Below are 18,779 nucleotides of genomic sequence, written 5' to 3'. Positions count from 1 at the left end.
CGATAGTGAATTAAAAATATAAGATACTCCACTGGAATACCTTCGAAAGTTGCATACCCTGCCAGACAAGACGTCTATGTGATATTACTATCAATTTTGAGGTAACATCTTATCAAAGTTATCAAAACTGATACGTCCCTTCTTTTTTTGCGTTTTAATATTTATGATTTTATTTATCAAATTTCAAGGCCATATTATCCCACTAAATTATGTTATTTCGATTTAAAAAGTTTTCTAAAGACTTGAGTGGTTTATGAGTATTGGCAGGTCGAGCATCCTATTGCTGATTTTCTCCTTTATCGATGGCATCCGCTTGAAAAGTACACGCATCTGGCACTTCATTTTGAGTGACAATAAACGTCATTTAATTTCAAGTGTCAATAAAGCGGTGGGAATGATTAGGCTTTCTTGTTGTGCTTATCGTTACCATAAATTAGGTAGACGCCGGTACCCATTCAATAGTTGGGAATCCTAGAATGTGCGCCAAAATATTTGAATCGGTTGTGGTTGAGATAAGGGCCACGAATCCCGGCCCGAACTCTAGACATGCACACATAATTACACCTGCGATATCAGGGGGCACGAACAAATCAGTTACTGAACTAATCGAGAGTTAGATACGGTGATTGGTATTATCAGAAGATTGGACTACTGATTCGAGCCACTCGAAGCCAGTTAAATGGTGCTACTCTGCACGGCCTGCCACTTAGTCGTTCGCAAATTTCGAACAACTACAAACCTAATCGCGGCACAATGCCAAAAATCGATTCCAGAGGTGAGAGATGGGGAATGCCAGAACCTACATATACCAGATATTGTTAAACCCGTCGTTCGTTGGATTAACTTTCAGCTGTTTGGACACTCTTGCTGGTGGCTGGAGGCCTGCAGGTGGCGGCGGCCCAATTAGCAAATGTCTGTCTTAACATGGAGAATGGATCGCGCCTACCCCTGGCCACCCACTGTGCCCGGTTCGTGGTTTGCCAAAATGGAGATGTCTCCACCATTGGAAGCTGTCCTCGCGGCCTCCACTTCAATCGGGAGCTGGGCGAGTGCGATTTCCAGTGGCGTGCCAAATGCCTGGGCCTGGCAGCCTTTGCCAGCCCCGCTGACCAGTGCACCTGCGACTGTTGTGCCGAAGAATGTAGCGATGCCATCGATGCGGATGAAGATACCACTGCTGTAACGGAGGACTGCGATCCGGCTACAACGTCAACCAAAGCTCCGGAGACAGAACCAACCGATTCCACTGACACTGATTCCACTGACACCACAGATTCCACTACAGACTTTGACGATACAACTAATTCCTCGAACACGACACCAAGTCCTAATCTGGTGGCGCCCGCCTACTGTGCCAGTTCAAATCCTGTTTGTGCCAATCAAGAGACCGGGTCTTACGTTGATATTCCTGGCATTTGTGTCCGGTTTTACCAGTGCACCAATGGGTGCGCCGTGGAACAAACGTGTCCTGGCAACACATACTTCAATCCCGAAACCAAAAAATGCGACAATTGGTGGAATGTGGATTGCATTCCCACAGCCGATGCATCGGACGAGATAGAAGGGCCCTCGGGAACTACCTGCTCCAATCAAGGCGTGTGTGCCCGCCAGAAGGATGGAGTGATGTTGGCTGACCCTGATTCGAACGGATTTTTCGTGTGCCAGTGCCAGTGCCCTATTGCCATGACCTGCCCGGATGAGTTAAAGTTCAACCAAACAGCTCAGGTATGCGATTGGCCAAAGGATAATGATTCAGCTACGGAAGGTTCAAAAGTTCTCTGTCCCGGCAACCTCGTCTACAATGCCACTTCGGATCAGTGCGATTATCCCGCAAACTATGTACCGGAAGTATCCTGCAACACCACTGGCGTTACAATCTGCCAAGATCAGCCGGAGGGCACTCTCTTCCCCGTCGATGGAAAATGCAATATGTTCTACAAGTGCAATTATAACTGCGCCGTGGAGCAATATTGTCCCAACAATCTGATCTACGACTCTTCTCTTGGCATCTGCGACTACCCGCAAAATGTGGAATGCAAGTGGGAGTACACTCCGCCCTCGGGTCCAACGGCAGGACCTTCGGGCACCGCCTGCGAAAGCAATGGCCGCTGCTTGGGCAAGCCCGAGGGAATCTTCTTGCCCTCCACCACGAGCTGCAATGAATATGTCGTCTGTCAGTGCGAGTGCGAGGTGGAAATGTCCTGTCCGGTAGGTCTTTACTGGGACCAAGATCAGAGAACTTGCAACTACGAGAGCAAAGTCACCTGTGCTCTATAAATAAAGTATATCATTATCCAGGAAACTGGGATATGGCCTTATCTCTTATGACTCTTTGTTAAATAAATTCGGGGCTAATAAATCATTCTTAATCAGTCTTACCTCGGGCACAGTCCAGGTGTGGGCTATCGAAAAATAAGAGTGGCATAGGTCCGACGATTAGCTTTTTATACCCATTATTATGGGAAGAAATTAACATGGTTTTAAATTTCATTTCTTTCTTACTATTTTGATTCCAATTTCCAATTGTTAACCGTGATTGTTGAAGGCATCCCAAAGGTATTTATCTTTTGCTCTGCAAATGTTCATTAGTTTGATTAAAATGCTACAATTAGGACACAATTTTGGCAAGTTTACCTTGAAAACTTCTTGAAAAAAAAGATATAAGCTTAGGAGAGTACTACCAGCTTTAAAAGGTGCAATAACTAAACATTTTTATGACAATCACTAGGCATAAAAACTGATAAGAATTAACTGAAAAAGGAAGTGTGACAAAGGTATTTCCTTCTCCGCGAAAATGATTCAATGGATTCTCTCTCAGCTACCCATTTTTATAAATAGTAACAATCTCTATAGCATGTATAACTACTGTAAATATATGCTGATAATATCAGAGATGGTTCCTCTTTATCGGAACCGGCACATGCTGTGGAGCAGAAAAGAAATTTCATTATTTTAATTGATGGTAAATATAAAAGCCCATAATGGACCCAAGGCCCTCAGTGAGCATTCGATATGCGGAGTGCCAAGATGGCTCTATTCCGAAATGGTCAGAATGGTAAGATGCTAGCCCCAAGCCCGGATTGGACGGATATTGATCCTTAGTGTTTTTCAGTGATTTATGTGTGCCTGGTGTTGTCCCTGTTTGTCGGATCGCTGAACGCAGAGTGTTGCAAGGATGGAGAAACCAAAATAGACGAAGACGATTGCACGAAGTACCAGGTGTGCTGCACTGGAGAATTTGTATCCAAGTCGTGCCAAAATGGAACTTATTGGGACCCGGAGACAGAACTCTGCCAAATCGACAATGGAGAGTGCCGGCCTCCGACGCCATGCGTGGATGGCGAGACGGAGGTGGACGCGGATGACTGTACCAAGTATTTTGTCTGCTGCCACGGAGAGCTGGTTTCCAAGTCCTGCGACAATGGATATTACTGGAACTCTGACGCCCAAGAATGTGACTTGGATAACGGCCAGTGCAAGCCCCCCACCTGTGAGAATGGTGAGGTGAACCCAAACCCGGAGGATTGCGCCGGGTATCAGGAGTGCGTCAATGGGGCCTGGGTGAACCAGAGCTGTTCCGCCGGGGACTACTTTAACAGCACTCTGAATAAGTGCGTCCTGGATACGTGTGGAGCGTGTGTCAACTGCGTTGAAGGCAGCAAGAAGCCCGATCAGTACGACTGCGCCAAGTTCCAAATTTGTGTCAACGGAAAGTATGTCTCCGAATCCTGCCCGATCGGAGAGTATTTCAACTCGGCTATAAACGACTGTGAGCAGGACAATGGTCAGTGCAACGGAAACCAAACATGCACCGAAGACGAAATTCAGGCGGATGTCGGGGACTGCGCTGGATACGAAGTGTGCTCCAATGGCAGCTGGGTCAGTCGTCAGTGTCCTGACGGAGCCTATTTCGACGAAAATCTGAACTTTTGCACCCCCGACACGGAAGGAATTTGTCTGAACTGCACTGACGGAGACCTTCAGGTCTATCCCTCAGACTGTACCAAATTTAAAATTTGTACCAACGGAAAGTATGTGGTTAAGAGCTGTGACTCGGGAGACTACTGGAACTCGGCCACTAAAAAATGTGAAATAGACAATGGCCAGTGCAACGGAAACCAAACTTGCACCGAAGGCGACATTCAGGAGGATGCCGAAGATTGCGCTGGATACGAAGTGTGCTCCAATGGCAGCTGGGTCAGTCGTCAGTGTCCTGACGGAGCCTATTTCGACGAAAATCTGAACTTTTGCACCCCCGACACGGAAGGAATTTGTCTGAACTGCACTGACGGAGACCTTCAGGTCTATCCCTCAGACTGTACCAAATTTAAAATTTGTACCAACGGAAAGTATGTGGTTAAGAGCTGTGACTCGGGAGACTACTGGAACTCGGCCACTAAAAAATGTGAAATAGACAATGGCCAGTGCAACGGAAACCAAACTTGCACCGAAGGCGACATTCAGGAGGATGCCGAAGATTGCGCTGGATACGAAGTGTGCTCCAATGGCATCTGGGTCAGTCGTAAGTGTCCCACAGGAGAGTATTTCAACGTAACTGATAGTACTTGCATCATCGACGAATCGGGAGTTTGCTTGAACTGCACCGAGGGCACGACAGGACCAGTGCCAAGCGACTGTACCAAATACAAAATATGCGCCGGCGGAAAGTATGTGGTCCAGTCCTGTGCCGGTGGACTCTACTTCAACAACCAAACCAACCGCTGTGAAATAGACAATGGTGAGTGCGTTGTGGTTCCCTCTTGCAAGGAGTCCGAGGTGGAGGTAAACCCGGCCGATTGTGCTGGCTTTTTGGAATGTATCAACGGTAATTTCGTTGCCCGAAAGTGCGCCGCCACACTGTTCTTTAACACAACTCTCATGGAATGCGTAAAGGACACAGAAAACGTGTGCATTCCCAAAGACTGTGACCCCGAATGCTGCGAGAATCCAAATGGTCCCACACTTCCGGTCGCTAACAACTGCTCGGCCTTCATCCAGTGCGTGGACGGCAAGGTGTTCCAGCATACCTGTGCAGGCAACCTGCAATACAACCCGGAGACGAAGGACTGTGACTATCCGTGGGTTGTCGGTTGCGAGGATGGAGCCCCGCCACCGATCGCCGGTCCTTCCGGTACCTACTGTGAGAGCCACGGAAACTGTATTAATGAGCGCGACGGAGCCATGTTTGCCTCCTGCTCCAAGCCGTGTAGTTCTTCCTATGTCGTCTGCCAGTGCGAATGCGAGGTGAACTTCACGTGTTCTGCCGGACTTATTTTCAATCCGGCGATAAAGGTCTGCGATTGGCCCCAGAATGTAAAATGTTAAAAGCTTAAATAAACTTTGTTAGCACCGCAAAATCTTATTAATTTTAGTTGAAAACTATTTCAAAGAAATGGTAAATGGGAGTCGGACTAGTTTTTTTTAAATTTAAAATTTGAATTTGTTTTTTTTAAGATTAGGATCAGATTCTAATTAAAATTGGAGTTTAATTTCACTAGTTTCACTAATTATTTGCAAAATACAGAAAGACTGTACTACGAACAAATTTCATTCCACGCTCCAATTTAAAGCACGAGCTGCTATCTTGACTGTCAAAACTATCTTCTCAAGACGCCATCTTGGTAAAGCTTTCCATGTTCTGTGTTTTCCATCTTTTATATTGGAAATTATAGTTTTCTTTTAAAAACCTTATAAAAAAGTTTTTACGTTTCAAATTCCTGGACTACCTTAATTTTGTGAACAATTTTGGCATTCACTCATATGGTAAGTTCAGTTGTCCTCAAAATTGGGATGACAACTTTAAAACTTTAATTAGAACTAAATAAGGAAGATAATGCATCTACGATTTTAATAATATGTATACTGTACTGTATTTTATTTCTGATTTTGGATAAAATGAGTTAAAAATGTCGAGATTTGGGCTTTCTGCCACTCTGCTTCGACTTTTTATTGCTCTTAGTTACCTTTTTGGCATTTTTCGCCTGGCATTGAGCTATTTTTGGGTAATCGCAGCGAGAAGACGCCACATTGAAATGCAGACCTGTGGGGCAGTCCATAACCAGAAACATACTGTTGCTGCAGAGTAGAAACTTTCCGCAATCACTTTGGTGGGCAGCCAGAGAGTTCTCCTTTTCCTCGGCACAGAGTCCTCCTGTGATGGGAGGACCATCTAAACGATCCTGCCCAGAAACCACACACTTTGCCTCTGAAGCCTTCATACACCTTCGGCGACTGGGACTGAACTGCTGCTGACCGGGACAGGAGCGTAGTTGAGGCTTTCTGGACTTGCAGACATAGTATTCCCCGCAGGAGTTCTTCTTGGAGAGCATCACACCGTCGTTTTTGCCAGCGCAGATCCTATTTGATATATCCGAGAGTCCTGTGTTCTGATTCTGAGGTCGCTGTTGCTTGGGTCGTTTGGTGGTAGTGGTGGTAACTGGAGGAGGAGTCACTTCTTCGTCATAATCGTCATCCTCTTCACTTTCCGAGCTCGAACTATCCTCCTTTTCAATTTGCTTTGCGTCGAAAATACAATCCACTTTTCTGGCATCATCACAGTGAAGGGTCAATGGATTAAACAACATATCCTCTTCGCAGGATCCGATCACTGCCTTTCCATCCACACACACGTAATACGCCTTGCAGGTGCCAAACATGGGAAGAAGCCCTCCATTTTTACCATCGCAAATGGATGTTTTAAAGGTGAATCCATCCTTTTAAATCGAATACACTTAATAGTTTTGATTTATGACCCAGAAGATAATCATTACCCACTTGTAATAGAGCCTGTGCGCCATTTTGGAAGAGGACAACTACCCAAAGGAATCCGAGGAGCTTCATATTGTCTGCTGCTATCGGTAGTACAATCGGACTGAAACTTTCCATTCATGGAACATCGCTTTTATAGACTATGCCTTAGATAGGACATTTGCATGATTCTCAAATATGATGGAGTGTTCAAAATTTGATTGAATCGACGCCTGATGTGTGGTAGACTACTGCTATCAATTTTTACTGGGAATTCTTTTTGAGAACCGATAAGAGTCCATATGGAACACATGTTACATCTGATAAAACATGTATTTATGTATGTATTCGCGTGTGCCCAGGTTAAAGACCGTTCCTTGAAGTGGGAGAGCATCTTCATGGAAAGAATGAGGAAAGTGAGCTGATACTAACTTTCTTATCATAAAAGAGTTGAAGCCTAAAAGTAGGTAATGTCTATAAATCGTTAACTAAAAGCATAACTTGAACAGCTAATACAGTTTAGAGAAAAAGTATTGCTTCACCATCTTTTTAAACTTGATGAGCAATTTGCTTTTGTAATCACATACTTTTCTGGTATCTCTTTAAAGTTAATTGAAAACAAAACACGAGCGGAGTGACAATTATCTTCAGCCATTACTAAGAACCTGTTGTCTATTTCCTTGACCAAAATATGCGTTTGTTTTTGGTCTTAAAACTTATTAAAGGTATGTGTTATCGACTGAAATTAGTCATTATCAGAGAAAAGAATTTTAACGTTGATTGATTGCCGTATATCAGTCATTTCTGCTCTTCAATTGCCAAAAAATTCATTTAAATTCAGTTAATTCCAAAACGTGAAACCAAAAGCACACAAAAATCCAAGGAGGTCCTGTAAAACATTTTAAAAGGATTATAAAATGAGAGGTAATATAACAAATGTCCTAATCTTTTCACATAATAATGTTTTATGATTTCAGCATGGAATATATGTTCTGTCATTATTTTGATTGGTTTGGGAACCACTTCAGTTATCTCGCAGGAGTGCCCTACCATATCAAATATTGAATCATCATTCTGTGATTCCCTGCCAAGCGGATGCTATAAATATCCCTACGACTGCAATGCCTATGTATCCTGCAATGATTCCTGTGCGGATTTGGAGTACTGCCCCGGGGAGAAACTCTTTAATGACGATCTGCGTATCTGCGACACACCAGAAGCCGTGGAGTGCACACCCATGCCTTATCCCACCACGGAATCTCCACTAACTGACCCTTGTTTCGGAAAGGATAACCAAACCCTACTGCCCTCCGTTGACGACTGTAGCAATTTCATCCTATGTGTGAATGGAAAAAGCGAGATATATCGGTGTCCTGGTGACCTTCTATTTAACCCCAACTTGGGTATTTGTGATTTCGAAGACGAGGTGTGGTGTGATAGTAATCGGACAACACCAGACTGGGAAGAAACCACAGCCTCAACGCAAGAGATTTTCACCAAATGCGTGGGCCAAAGCATGGGTACCTCCTTTCCAATCACCAGCAATTGCCAACAATACTACTATTGTTTGGAAAACAACTCCTACGTAATTCTACCCTGTCCCGCCAACAATTGGTACAATCCCATGAGCGGCAACTGCGGACCTGATATTTCACCAGAAGCTTGTCGGGAAGTTTTAACAACCCCCCTGCCCACTACATCTCTAGCCACTACTGTCGCAACCACTTCTACCGTGGCAGAGAAAAGAAATCCTTGTGAGGATCAGGACGTAGGCACTTCCTTTCCTGTAGAGGCAGACTGCCAGCAATATCTGGTGTGCCTCGGCAATGGTAAATCAGCAACGGCCAAATGTCCCACGAATTCCTGGTTCGATCCAAGTAGTGCCGACTGTGGACCGAATGTCTCACCCACTGCTTGCCTCGCGGCTTTCACTACAACCACGGAAATACCCAAAGAAACCACTACGGAAAGCTCGGAAGATTTGTGCGCCAACCAGGAATTGGGAGTCTCGTTTCCTCTGCCGACTAACTGCCAGCAGTACATACTCTGCATGGGAAATGGAAAGTCTACGGTTGCAAATTGTATTTACAATTCGTGGTACGATCCACAAACTGGCATTTGCGGCCCGGACGTGTCGCCTACGGCTTGTCAGGAAACCGGAACTTCTACAGTATCCTCTACTTCCGAATCAACTCCCGCGAGCGACACCACGGACAGCAGTACAAGTTATACCACCGTGGAGCCGGAAACAACTACCAACCCACCAGATATTTCAGGTATCTGTTACGGGCAAAGCAAAAATCAGTATGTGTCTTACCCTGATGACTGCAGTAAATACGTTATCTGCGCTAGCCCCGTGCCGATTGCCTTTTACTGTCCGGAAAACTTATTCTTTAATCAAGCTCTTCAGAAGTGTGTGGAGTGGGATTTGAGTGATTGCCCCGCGGGCGAAGACACAACTGTCTCGCCTGGCTTTACGCAACCGCCACCGGAAACTTCGATTTGTTTCAACAAGACCGGCATTAACTTGCCATATAAGGAGAACTGTGAATGGTTTATACGGTGCATAGATGACAGCTCCTACATGATGGGAATTTGCATAACTGGAGAGTTCTTTGATCCCTTGAGAGGAGAGTGTGACGGCGATGTTGCCCCGGACGCATGTCGCGAAGACTTCGCTTCAACGACAGCCGCAACCGAATCTACCCCAACCGGAACTACAGAATCTACCACTTTGAGTACACCAAGTTCCGAGGTTGATCCGTGCGAGGGTCAACCCATTGGAAAACTAGTTCCATATCCAAATGACTGCACCAAGTTTATAATTTGCATCCAACCCAAGCCCATGGTCTACGATTGCGTTGCGGGACAAGAGTTCAGTGCCACCTTGGAGCGTTGCATGGCACCGTGGTATGCCAACTGCAGTATTCCTCTTACAACACCGACCCATCCTCCGCCCACAACAACCACGATTTCAACAACTACTACTATAACAACGCCATCGCCGGATAGCTTTTGTGTCGGACAGCTTGAAGGAGCTGTGGTGCCGTATCCTAGAAACTGCAGCAAGTATATAGTGTGCGCTGATCCCATTCCTGTAGGCTACGCCTGTCCAGGAGACGAAGAGTTCAGTCCCATAGAACTTACCTGTATGGATGCTGAAAAGGCCGACTGTAATCCCAACAGCTTCAAATCTAAGCCATAAAAAGAAAATAATTAAAAGTTGCATGTTTTATTGTACATATTAGATTGTAAAAGCAATAGTTTGTGAAATATTTGATTTTAAATTATTAAAACACTTGACAGTAAGTTCGATCAGTGCCGCAAGAAACTTTCTGGGGATTCCAGTACAAGTCACCGGGACAAACGAGCACAGTAGCTCTAGAATCACAATGGATAAACTTTTGACAGTCTCCTGGATACGGGATATAGGTATTGAGAGCACTATTGATGCACAACTCTTGCGGATCAATTGGAAGATAACCCGGATTGGTGATAGGTCCGCCACCAGGAGATGGTATGACTTCCGACGGGCTGGAATCCCAGGGCAAGGCCCCACATCCGGAGTAAAGGGGATCGACACATCTCCGATAACTGGAACTCCAATGCAAGTTTCCCGGGCATTGCTGGACTTTTGTTTCGTAAAAACGAGAGCAGTCCCCGGGATAGGGTGTGTACTGCACCTGAGAACTCTCCTCATTGTTGCAAGTTGAATACTGCTTGTAGTCGCAGCGATAGTTAGTCTCACTCCAGTACATGTTCGGAGGGCAGTGCTGCAGCCGGAGCTGGCCGAAGAAGCAAGAGTAGTACTGGCGGCAGTTGGTGGGATCTGCCAGCAATATAGGGTGGTTGGGGTCATCGTAAGCCGGGCATCGTCCTCCGGAAGGTATAAAGACATCCGACTAACGAACGAGGATTATTAATCACTATTTTTATGAACTGACAAGTCCATTTAACTCACAACTCTCTCTGTGGTAGCGGAGACGCCAGCCAATAAAACACAGCAGATGAGAAAAGGTCCTCGTATCACTGAAGGATAAAATTAATATTTTTCTTATCGATTTTGGATTAATTCTTACTTGTGGTCTTATGCAGTTCTGGAGAATCGAATGATGATCTTCAGTTGTCAGAGGCCCTTTTATACGCGATTTAGGTACTTTTTATCAAGAATTAATTATAGATATTATTTGTTTTTACATAAGTATGTACATATCAGGGGAATCACTAATGGCACAATGTCTCTACGTTTGAATAGGTAGATAAATGTTTTCCGTTTGCCATTAAACAATAAAAAACCTCTTAGCTGGACATTAACTTTATAATATCAAGGCCACATGAGATATTAAAAGTAAACACTACTGATATGCAATCTGCAGAGATATATAAAAGCTCAGTTGATCGCAAGTCACTTTTCAGATTGACAATAATAGGAAGAGATCTGCAGAATATTCAAAAGTACGAAAAAGTTTATATTATTGTTGATTTGTAATAATTTTTATTACTTTTGATAGTGCTTATTAAACTACTTTTAATTGCCGCACTATGCTTCTGGAATTGTGGACTTTCTGAGGAACAAAGTATAGTTAAGCAACCATATCCCAATGACTGTCGAAGGTTTACCGAGACCCGTCTGCTGAGCTGCCCACCGGAATTTTATTGGAACAATCTGCTCCAGGAATGCCAGCTGCAACCTATTGGTAGTTGCAACATCAAACTTCCTGTGAATGAATTACCATTAAGACCTCCGCCACCCACAAGGAATCCAGAAAATTTATCTGAACTCTGCCATAAAAAAATGGGACATTTTGTTCCGTATCCTGGCGACTGTACTCGCTTTGTTCAATGCGATTACCTTCCCTTCGTCAAGATCTGCCCCGAATACCTATACTGGAACTCCAAGCTACTCACCTGCGACAAAATCTGTGTTTAAAAGCATAAAGTGGTTTGGTTTTGGTTTTGGTTTGTTATTAAATATTAATTACAGTTGCAAATCGTACAAAATATTAAGGAAATGGCAGTGAAACTCTAAAATTATTCTCGAAAAACACTCAGATGCTTTATGAAGAAGCTAATTACTACAATTGAGCCCCTTTTATAACTGATCTACAATAATATTAATATGGGTGGGTATTTTAAACGGTTGCCTCCTCCCTCTAGCACTTGCCGTTGGTGGGGGCCTTGGGGCGGCAGATTTTGTTCCGGCCATTGGGACCGTAGACAATGTTGCAGGAGAAGGTGAAGTAGCCACATGTCGAGGACTTGGTGTAGTACGTCGACTGGAAGTTCTTGTTCTCCTCCGGCGGGTTCTTGCTGTTGTCCATGCTGCCGGTCACCGACTTGGTAACGGTCACATAGCTATCCGGAGCGCGTACTGTCGGCCTGTCGCCGCGAACTGGACCCTCATCCTTGATGTCGGGAGTGATTTCCACCTTGTTGCCACTGTGCGGCAGTTCCAGAGCCTTGGTGTGGAACTTCTTCTGCACGTTGACGGTGCCGCGGAATCCCGGAGGAACGGCCTCGGTGGTTGAGGGTTCGGTGTAGGTGTTCACCTTGTCGTTTTGTTTCTGGACCACCTGGTACTTGTCTCCGGGCGCTGCCGCCACCACCGCCTGTTGATTTTGCGTGGGAGACGATTGTGTATAGGCCAAAGGTTTTGGCGTCGGTTTTGGACTTTCTTCTAGCTTAATGGGCTTCTCATTGTAGTACTCATCCTCGTCGTAGTCGTCGGCGTCAGTTTCATCATCGTCGTCGTACTGAACGGGCTCCGCCTGGTCGGGCTTCTTCTCGTCAGCCTTCTCAGTCTCCTCTTTATTTTTTTTTGATTTTAATTGCAGTTCCGGCAGGCGATCGGAATCGTCCGTAAGCGCAGGTCCACTGTAGACAGCATCAGCACGGTCAGTAACACTGAAGGAAAATGAAAATTTAATAAATTTGAAGTAAATAATAACTTGAAATAATCTTACGCATTGCCCACGTTTCCGAACTGACTAATCGTGTTGAAAAGTTGACGGTTCTGTTCCCTGTAGGAGGCCACCTGCTCCTTGGTTCCTGAGGCGGATTGAGCTGCTCCATGATAAGAAACACCAAAGCTGAAATCCAGAGATATTTAGTAAATCCATTTTTAGGAAAACTCTGGAGGCGTCCTCACCTGGAGGTTCCATGAATCTGAGAACTACTCTGACTAGAGTGGGTTCCCGACGAGGAGGAAGCCTGACCTCCCCCATTGGCTGCTGTCTGTTCCTGGCCGGGCCGGAAACCAATCTGAGCCTGAGAAGAGGTTTGTCCTGGTCCACTGGACTGGGCGTCCGCCAGGCCGCCCTTGTCATTGGCGTGCACCTCGCTCTGGCTCTGCTGGATGATACCACCGCTCTGTGAAGAAGCCTTGGTGCCTCCATCCTTGGCCACCTGCACCTGAGCCTGCGACTGAGCCGGGCCGCCGGAGCCCTGAGACTGACTCTGAGCCCCCTCGGCGGTACCAGTCACCTGAGCACTAGCTGCCCGATCCGCGTCCGAGGTCATGGCACTGGCGCTGAAAGTGCCTCCAGCACTATAGGTTCCGGAGACTTGCGTCTTGGCTGTGCCACCGTTCTTCTTGCCCTGAGCACTGGCGGAGGCCTGTCCGTCACCAATGGAGGACTCTGCCTGCGAGAAGGCATCATCAGCTCCAACGACTCCAGCAGACCCAGGAACACCTGTAAAGGCGACAAACTAAATCATTTAAATTCCTTTATTTTGAGTGGAAAACTTACCAACAGCACCAGTTCCAGCGCCGACAGACCCACCTCCAACGCCACCAGCTCCGGGTACGACTCCAGTTCCAGCAGTGTAACGTCCAGGTGCTCCAATTTGAGCGCCGCCGCCGGGCTGTCCGACCTGTGTGCCGGTACCAGTCTGGCCACCAATTCCTGGTTGGCCCCCAAATCCTGCTTGCCCTGGAACAGGCGACTGTCCGCCAGTGACTCCAGGTTGTCCTCCAAATCCAGGCTGTCCTCCAATACCAGTTTGTCCTCCGTATCCAGGCTGACCTCCAGCTCCAGTTTGTCCTCCAAATCCAGGCTGTCCTCCAATACCAGTTTGTCCTCCGTATCCAGGCTGACCTCCAGCTCCAGTTTGTCCTCCAAATCCAGGCTGTCCTCCAATACCAGTTTGTCCTCCGTATCCAGGCTGAACTCCAGCTCCAGGCTGTCCGGCTCCAGCTCCAGTTTGTCCTCCAAATCCAGGCTGTCCTCCAATACCAGTTTGTCCTCCGTATCCAGGCTGAACTCCAGCTCCAGGCTGTCCGGCTCCAGCTCCAGTTTGTCCTCCAAATCCAGGCTGTCCTCCAATACCAGTTTGTCCTCCGTATCCAGGCTGACCTCCAGCTCCAGTTTGTCCTCCAAATCCAGGCTGTCCTCCAATACCAGTTTGTCCTCCGTATCCAGGCTGAACTCCAGCTCCAGGCTGTCCGGCTCCAGCTCCAGTTTGTCCTCCAAATCCAGGCTGTCCTCCAATACCAGTTTGTCCTCCGTATCCAGGCTGAACTCCAGCTCCAGGCTGTCCGGCTCCAGCTCCAGTTTGTCCGCCATAGCCAGGCTGTACTCCTGCACCTGGTTGAGTGCCTCCAATGCCTGTTTGTCCTCCATAACCGGGCTGCCCAACTCCAGTTCCCGATGGTCCTCCATAACCAGGCTGGACTCCCGTACCTGGTTGTCCTCCACCAATTCCAGTTTGGCCTCCGTAACCAGGCCGACCGGCTCCAGTTTGGCCTCCAAATCCAGGCTGTCCACCACCAATTCCAGTCTGTCCTCCATAACCAGGTTGTCCGACTCCAGTTCCAGTCTGTCCTCCATAACTAGGCTGTCCAGTTCCAGTCTGCCCTCCGTAACCAGGATGTCCGGTTCCAGTTCCGGTTTGCCCTCCATATCCGGGCTGGCCTCCAGTTTGTCCTCCGTACCCAGGCTGTCCTGTTCCTGCTTGACCTCCGAAACCGGGCTGTCCGACACCTGTTCCAGTTTGACCTCCGAAACCAGGCTGACCGGCTCCAGTTTGACCTCCAAATCCAGGCTGACCGGCTCCAGTTTGACCTCCAAATCCAGGCTGTCCAGCTCCAGTTCCAGTTTGTCCTCCGTAACCAGGGAGTCCTGGTCCAGTTCCTGCCTGACCTCCGTAGCCGGGCTGCCCGGTTCCAGTTCCAGTTTGTCCTCCATATCCAGGCTGTGCTCCGTAACCTGGCTGGACTCCCGTACTTGGTTGACCTCCGTAACCAGGCTGTCCAGTTCCAGTTTGTCCTCCGTATCCAGGCTGAACTAGTTGACCTGGTAGACCTCCTCCATATCCGGGTTGGCCTGCGGTTTGTCCATAAGAAGGTTGTGCAGCTCCAGTTCCAGTCTGTTCTCCGTATCCTGGTTTTCCAGTTCCAGTTCCGGTTTGTCCTCCATATCCGGGCTGTCCACCACCAATTCCAGTCTGACCTCCGTATCCAGGTTGTCCGGTTCCAGTTCCGGTTTGCCCTCCATATCCGGGCTGGCCTCCAGTTTGTCCTCCGTAACCAGGCTGTCCTGTTCCTGCTTGACCTCCGTAACCAGGCTGTCCGACACCTGTTCCAGTTTGACCTCCGAAACCAGGCTGACCGGCTCCTGTTTGACCTCCAAATCCAGGCTGTCCAGCTCCAGTTCCAGTTTGTCCTCCGTAACCAGGGAGTCCTGGTCCAGTTCCTGCCGGACCTCCGTAGCCGGGCTGCCCGGTTCCAGTTCCAGTTTGTCCTCCATATCCAGGCTGTGCTCCGTAACCTGGCTGGATTCCTGTACTTGGTTGACCTCCACCAATTCCAGTTTGACCTCCGTAACCAGGCTGGCCGGTTCCAATTTGACCTCCGTAACCAGGCTGTCCGGCTCCCGTTTGTCCACCGTATCCGGGCTGAACTTGTTGACCACCTCCATATCCGGGCTGGCCTCCGGTTTGTGCATAAGAAGGTTGTGTTGCTCCACCACCAATTCCAGTCTGACCACCATAACCAGGTTGTCCGGTTCCAGTTCCGGTTTGTCCCCTATATCCGGGCTGGCCTCCAGTTTGTCCTCCATAACCAGGCTGCACTCCTATTCCAGGTTGACCTCCTCCAATTCCAGGTTGCCCTCCGTACCCGGGCTGTCCAGTTCCTGTTCCAGTTTGACCTCCATACCCAGGTTGTCCACCGCTGATTCCAGGTTGTCCGCCGATGCCAGGTTGTCCCCCAGGTAGTCCAAGTTGACCACCAATTCCAGTTTGTCCTCCATAACCAGGTTGTCCTGTTGCAGTGCCAGCCTGTCCTCCATAACCAGGTTGTCCGGTTCCAGTTCCCGCCTGACCTCCGTAAACGGGCTGTCCGGTTCCAGTTCCTGTTTGCCCTCCATAACCAGGCTGTCCTGCTCCAGTTCCACCTTGGCCTCCAAAACCGGGCTGTCCGACTACAGGTCCAGTTTGTCCTCCGTATCCAGGCTGTCCACCACCAATACCAGTCTGTCCTCCATAACCTGGTTGTCCGGTTCCTGTTCCTGTTTGTCCTCCGTAGCCAGGCTGACCTACCCCAGGTTGACTTCCTCCCAATCCAGGTTGGCCTCCATACCCAGGTTGCCCAGCTCCAGTTCCAGCTGACCCTCCGTAACCAGGCTGTACGGCTCCAGTTCCAGGTTGCACTCCAAATCCGGGCTGTCCACCACCAATACCTCCAGCTCCTGGTTGAGATCCTTGTTGACCGCCAACTTCTCCTGGCGTTCCACCGATTCCAGTTTGTCCTCCAGGTTGACCGCCTCCAATGTTCGATAGATCTTCAGCACCGGGTTGTCTTCCTGGCTGACCTCCGCCGATTCCAGGCTGTCCTCCACCACCGGTTTGCGGGCCAAAACCTGGCTGTCCCCTAATTCCTTGCTGTCCACCAACTCCAGGCTGTCCTCCAATTCCTTGCTGCCCACCAAATCCTGGCTGGCCACCTGTCTGTCCGGTGATTCCAGGCTGTCCTCCGCCGATTCCAGGCTGACCTCCACCACCGGTTTGGGGTCCAACACCTGTCTGACCTCCAATTCCTTGCTGTCCACCAACTCCAGGTAGTCCTCCTATTCCTTGCTGTCCACCAAATCCTGGCTGAACACCAGTTCCAGCCTGACCACCAAATCCTGGCTGTCCACCGATTCCTGCCTGTCCTGGCTGGCCACCGAATCCGGGTTGCCCAACAACCCCTGGACCAACTAGGTTCAAATTTTGTTTATAAAATGTTGAAAATGTTACTTATAGATTTCTTACCTTTACCAGGAAGGTTTACGTTGGAACCAGGTCCACCGATCGCTCCGGTCCCACTGGCATCGATTATCCTGCCAGACGATGGGTAGTCAGGCTGGTAGCCGCAGCCACTGCAATCCCCCGAAGAGAACTGACTCTGGGCCTGGCCCATGCCATGAGTTCCAGCTGGAAATATCAGTATTTTAGGATGATTCATTCAAATAATCCATCATTACTTACAGACTGTCGCCCGGGAACCGCTCTCGTTGGCCTCCGCCTCGGCCTTGCCGTCCTGCTCGGGCTTACCAAAGTTTAAGTACTGCGACTGGGTCTGACCCGTAGCACTGAGTGAGCGGAAAAGCTTTCATTACTGGAATGTTATTTGAAAATCTATGAAATATCTCCTTACTAGCCTCTGCCGCTTCGTTTCTGCCTCAACAAGTCGTTCACATCCGAGAGCTCATCTTCGCTGGCCGATTTCTCCTGGAAATTGTTACAATGACTATGTAAGTTCAATGCTAATGTCAGCTCTATCTATATCTATCTGTCCCCAATTCGAGTCAGCAAATTCTGGAACTGACCTTGGTCAAATTGGGTCTTATCGCTAGGGTATTTGGGCCGAGTTCACGTACGTTGAACTCACACAAGTTCTATCTATGTATGTATGGAGCTCGGCCCCAGATCGGGGTTTTCATTAACACAATTTGGACACACTTACGATGGCAGCTCCATTGGCTCCGCACGCTACGAGCACTACGAGGCCCAGTAGCAGGCCCCAGCGAAAGGGCAACATCTCAATAAATCAAATTCTGAATCCAATTGAAATGCGTCGACTTCGAATAATCGTCGAACACAACCAGCAAACTGAAAGATGAAATTAAATTGTTGGTATTATCAACACAGTCTGTTTAGATTATAAATGTGCGTGTGTTATTGTTAGATTTGTACTCCTTCACTTCAGAGTCTGTCACTTTCAGGGGTTATCACTTTTCTTCTCAAATGGGCACACATTCGATTTGCTAATAGGGTGCCAAAAACCACACAAGTTCATTTTAGAAATGATGTAATCGAATCGGGTGTTGATTCCAACGGAAGCGAATCCACATATAAAAAGTTTTGGGAGTATCCTTAGGATACTAAGTAGAAAGGATATTTCCAAACATTTTCTTTCTTTACAATGCAATTGTTTATAATTTTTGTAAACTGTTTAATCATTTGTTTATTTATTTATGAATTCCTTTAGATATCCCACTATGGATATCCCACTATGTCATATCCAATATGTTTCCATATCTCTTTTGAGATAAAACTTTTTCATTTTATATCTTGGATATCCTTGATCAATTTTAGTTGTTTGACTTGTCACTTTTCAGAAATGTCCTTGACGGATGAGACACATACTTCTTCGCCTTCGTGGTTTAGGATTCCAAGGGAGATTTTCCGATTTGCTTCCGATCGCGACAACTGCTGGATTGCGAATAACGCTGGCCTGTCCGAGCATCAAAACTCTAGAGCTAGAGCTTGAGTAGAACTCAAATTCATTGAAGGCGAGCAATTTCTAATACATTTGCATTTAGCCAGCGGCAGCATGAATATTTATGTAGGACCCGAACACCACTATGTTACAATGTATCTGTATCTGTATCTTATCGCCGACCACATACGTACACAGAGCACGGCACTTAGAGCTCTGGAGCACCAAGCTCAGCTCGTCGCCAGTGCCATTCATTCGAGTGTCTATTCCATTACGTATCAGCGCTCCGATCGTGTCAATCGATCACTTGGTCGGTCGCCTGCCATGG

General features: G+C 47.5%; 7 protein-coding genes across 8 annotated transcripts; 4 read left to right on the top strand and 3 right to left on the bottom strand.

Annotated features, from left to right (window-relative positions):
- Positions 1-676: 676 nt before the first annotated feature.
- LOC6507926 (chitin-binding domain protein cbd-1) lies at positions 677-2,325 on the top strand. Its single transcript, XM_001956582.3, has 2 exons — positions 677-775; positions 851-2,325. Exons 1-2 carry the CDS (start codon positions 754-756, stop codon positions 2,275-2,277), a joined length of 1,449 nt encoding a protein of 482 aa, XP_001956618.1. The 5' UTR covers positions 677-753; the 3' UTR covers positions 2,278-2,325.
- Positions 2,326-2,924: 599 nt separating this feature from the next.
- Positions 2,925-5,357, top strand: LOC6507927 (multiple epidermal growth factor-like domains protein 10). The gene is made up of 2 exons (XM_001956583.3): positions 2,925-3,055; positions 3,113-5,357. Exons 1-2 carry the CDS (start codon positions 3,013-3,015, stop codon positions 5,323-5,325), a joined length of 2,256 nt encoding a protein of 751 aa, XP_001956619.2. The 5' UTR covers positions 2,925-3,012; the 3' UTR covers positions 5,326-5,357.
- A 483-nt stretch (positions 5,358-5,840) lies between these two features.
- On the bottom strand, positions 5,841-6,954 carry LOC6507129 (probable chitinase 10). The gene is made up of 2 exons (XM_001956584.4): positions 6,775-6,954; positions 5,841-6,713 (listed from the first exon to the last, which is right to left on the bottom strand). Exons 1-2 carry the CDS (start codon positions 6,883-6,885, stop codon positions 5,901-5,903), a joined length of 924 nt encoding a protein of 307 aa, XP_001956620.2. The 5' UTR covers positions 6,886-6,954; the 3' UTR covers positions 5,841-5,900.
- Positions 6,955-7,535: 581 nt separating this feature from the next.
- Positions 7,536-10,120, top strand: LOC6507928. The gene is made up of 2 exons (XM_001956585.3): positions 7,536-7,671; positions 7,725-10,120. Exons 1-2 carry the CDS (start codon positions 7,665-7,667, stop codon positions 9,950-9,952), a joined length of 2,235 nt encoding a protein of 744 aa, XP_001956621.1. The 5' UTR covers positions 7,536-7,664; the 3' UTR covers positions 9,953-10,120.
- LOC6507128 (peritrophin-1) lies at positions 9,964-10,893 on the bottom strand. Its single transcript, XM_044715042.1, has 3 exons — positions 10,827-10,893; positions 10,709-10,776; positions 9,964-10,649 (listed from the first exon to the last, which is right to left on the bottom strand). Coding segments are annotated over exons 1-3 (681 nt in total). The 5' UTR covers positions 10,828-10,893; the 3' UTR covers positions 9,964-10,037.
- A 246-nt stretch (positions 10,894-11,139) lies between these two features.
- LOC26514568 lies at positions 11,140-11,759 on the top strand. The gene is made up of 2 exons (XM_044715043.1): positions 11,140-11,202; positions 11,259-11,759. Coding segments are annotated over exons 1-2 (420 nt in total). The 5' UTR covers positions 11,140-11,201; the 3' UTR covers positions 11,678-11,759.
- Positions 11,691-18,705, bottom strand: LOC6507127 (uncharacterized PE-PGRS family protein PE_PGRS54). 2 transcript variants are annotated; one of them, XM_014909588.3, is made up of 10 exons: positions 18,379-18,705; positions 17,696-17,841; positions 17,387-17,460; positions 17,218-17,321; positions 17,002-17,163; positions 14,103-16,946; positions 13,497-14,030; positions 12,896-13,439; positions 12,711-12,836; positions 11,691-12,651 (listed from the first exon to the last, which is right to left on the bottom strand). In XM_014909588.3, the coding sequence occupies exons 2-10, from the start codon at positions 17,768-17,770 to the stop codon at positions 11,901-11,903; spliced, it is 5,214 nt and encodes a 1,737-aa protein (XP_014765074.1). In that variant the 5' UTR covers positions 17,771-17,841; positions 18,379-18,705; the 3' UTR covers positions 11,691-11,900. The 2 variants fall into 2 exon arrangements, with proteins under 2 accessions (XP_014765074.1, XP_001956623.2); XM_001956587.4 differs by having other exon boundaries at positions 13,497-16,946; positions 18,379-18,703.
- Positions 18,706-18,779: the final 74 nt, after the last annotated feature.

This window comes from Drosophila ananassae, chromosome 2R, assembly GCF_017639315.1.
Source record: "Drosophila ananassae strain 14024-0371.13 chromosome 2R, ASM1763931v2, whole genome shotgun sequence".
Classification (NCBI taxonomy): domain Eukaryota; kingdom Metazoa; phylum Arthropoda; class Insecta; order Diptera; family Drosophilidae; genus Drosophila; species Drosophila ananassae.
Note: the sequence above shows the minus strand (reverse complement) of the source record. Positions and strands in the feature narration are given on the sequence as shown.

What these genes read in the sequence shown, in the direction of transcription:
- LOC6507926 (XM_001956582.3), top strand. Translation starts at nt 754, where the DNA reads ATGCCAAAAATCGATTCCAGAG. An exon ending in GCCAAAAATCGATTCCAGAG is followed by an intron (nt 776 to 850) that starts GTGAGAGATGGG and finishes ATTAACTTTCAG; the next exon opens with CTGTTTGGACACTCTTGCTG.
- LOC6507927 (XM_001956583.3), top strand. Translation starts at nt 3,013, where the DNA reads ATGCGGAGTGCCAAGATGGCTCTATTCCGAAATGGTCAGAATG. An exon ending in ATTCCGAAATGGTCAGAATG is followed by an intron (nt 3,056 to 3,112) that starts GTAAGATGCTAG and finishes AGTGTTTTTCAG; the next exon opens with TGATTTATGTGTGCCTGGTG.
- LOC6507129 (XM_001956584.4), bottom strand. Translation starts at nt 6,885, where the DNA reads ATGGAAAGTTTCAGTCCGATTGTACTACCGATAGCAGCAGACAATATG. An exon ending in GCGCACAGGCTCTATTACAA is followed by an intron (nt 6,714 to 6,774) that starts GTGGGTAATGAT and finishes TCGATTTAAAAG; the next exon opens with GATGGATTCACCTTTAAAAC.
- LOC6507128 (XM_044715042.1), bottom strand. An exon ending in CCGCTACCACAGAGAGAGTT is followed by an intron (nt 10,650 to 10,708) that starts GTGAGTTAAATG and finishes CTCGTTCGTTAG; the next exon opens with TCGGATGTCTTTATACCTTC.
- LOC6507127 (XM_001956587.4), bottom strand. Translation starts at nt 17,770, where the DNA reads ATGTTGCCCTTTCGCTGGGGCCTGCTACTGGGCCTCGTAGTGCTCGTA. An exon ending in AAACGAAGCGGCAGAGGCTA is followed by an intron (nt 17,322 to 17,386) that starts GTAAGGAGATAT and finishes CCGCTCACTCAG; the next exon opens with TGCTACGGGTCAGACCCAGT. An exon ending in TTCGGAAACGTGGGCAATGC is followed by an intron (nt 12,652 to 12,710) that starts GTAAGATTATTT and finishes ATTTTCCTTCAG; the next exon opens with TGTTACTGACCGTGCTGATG.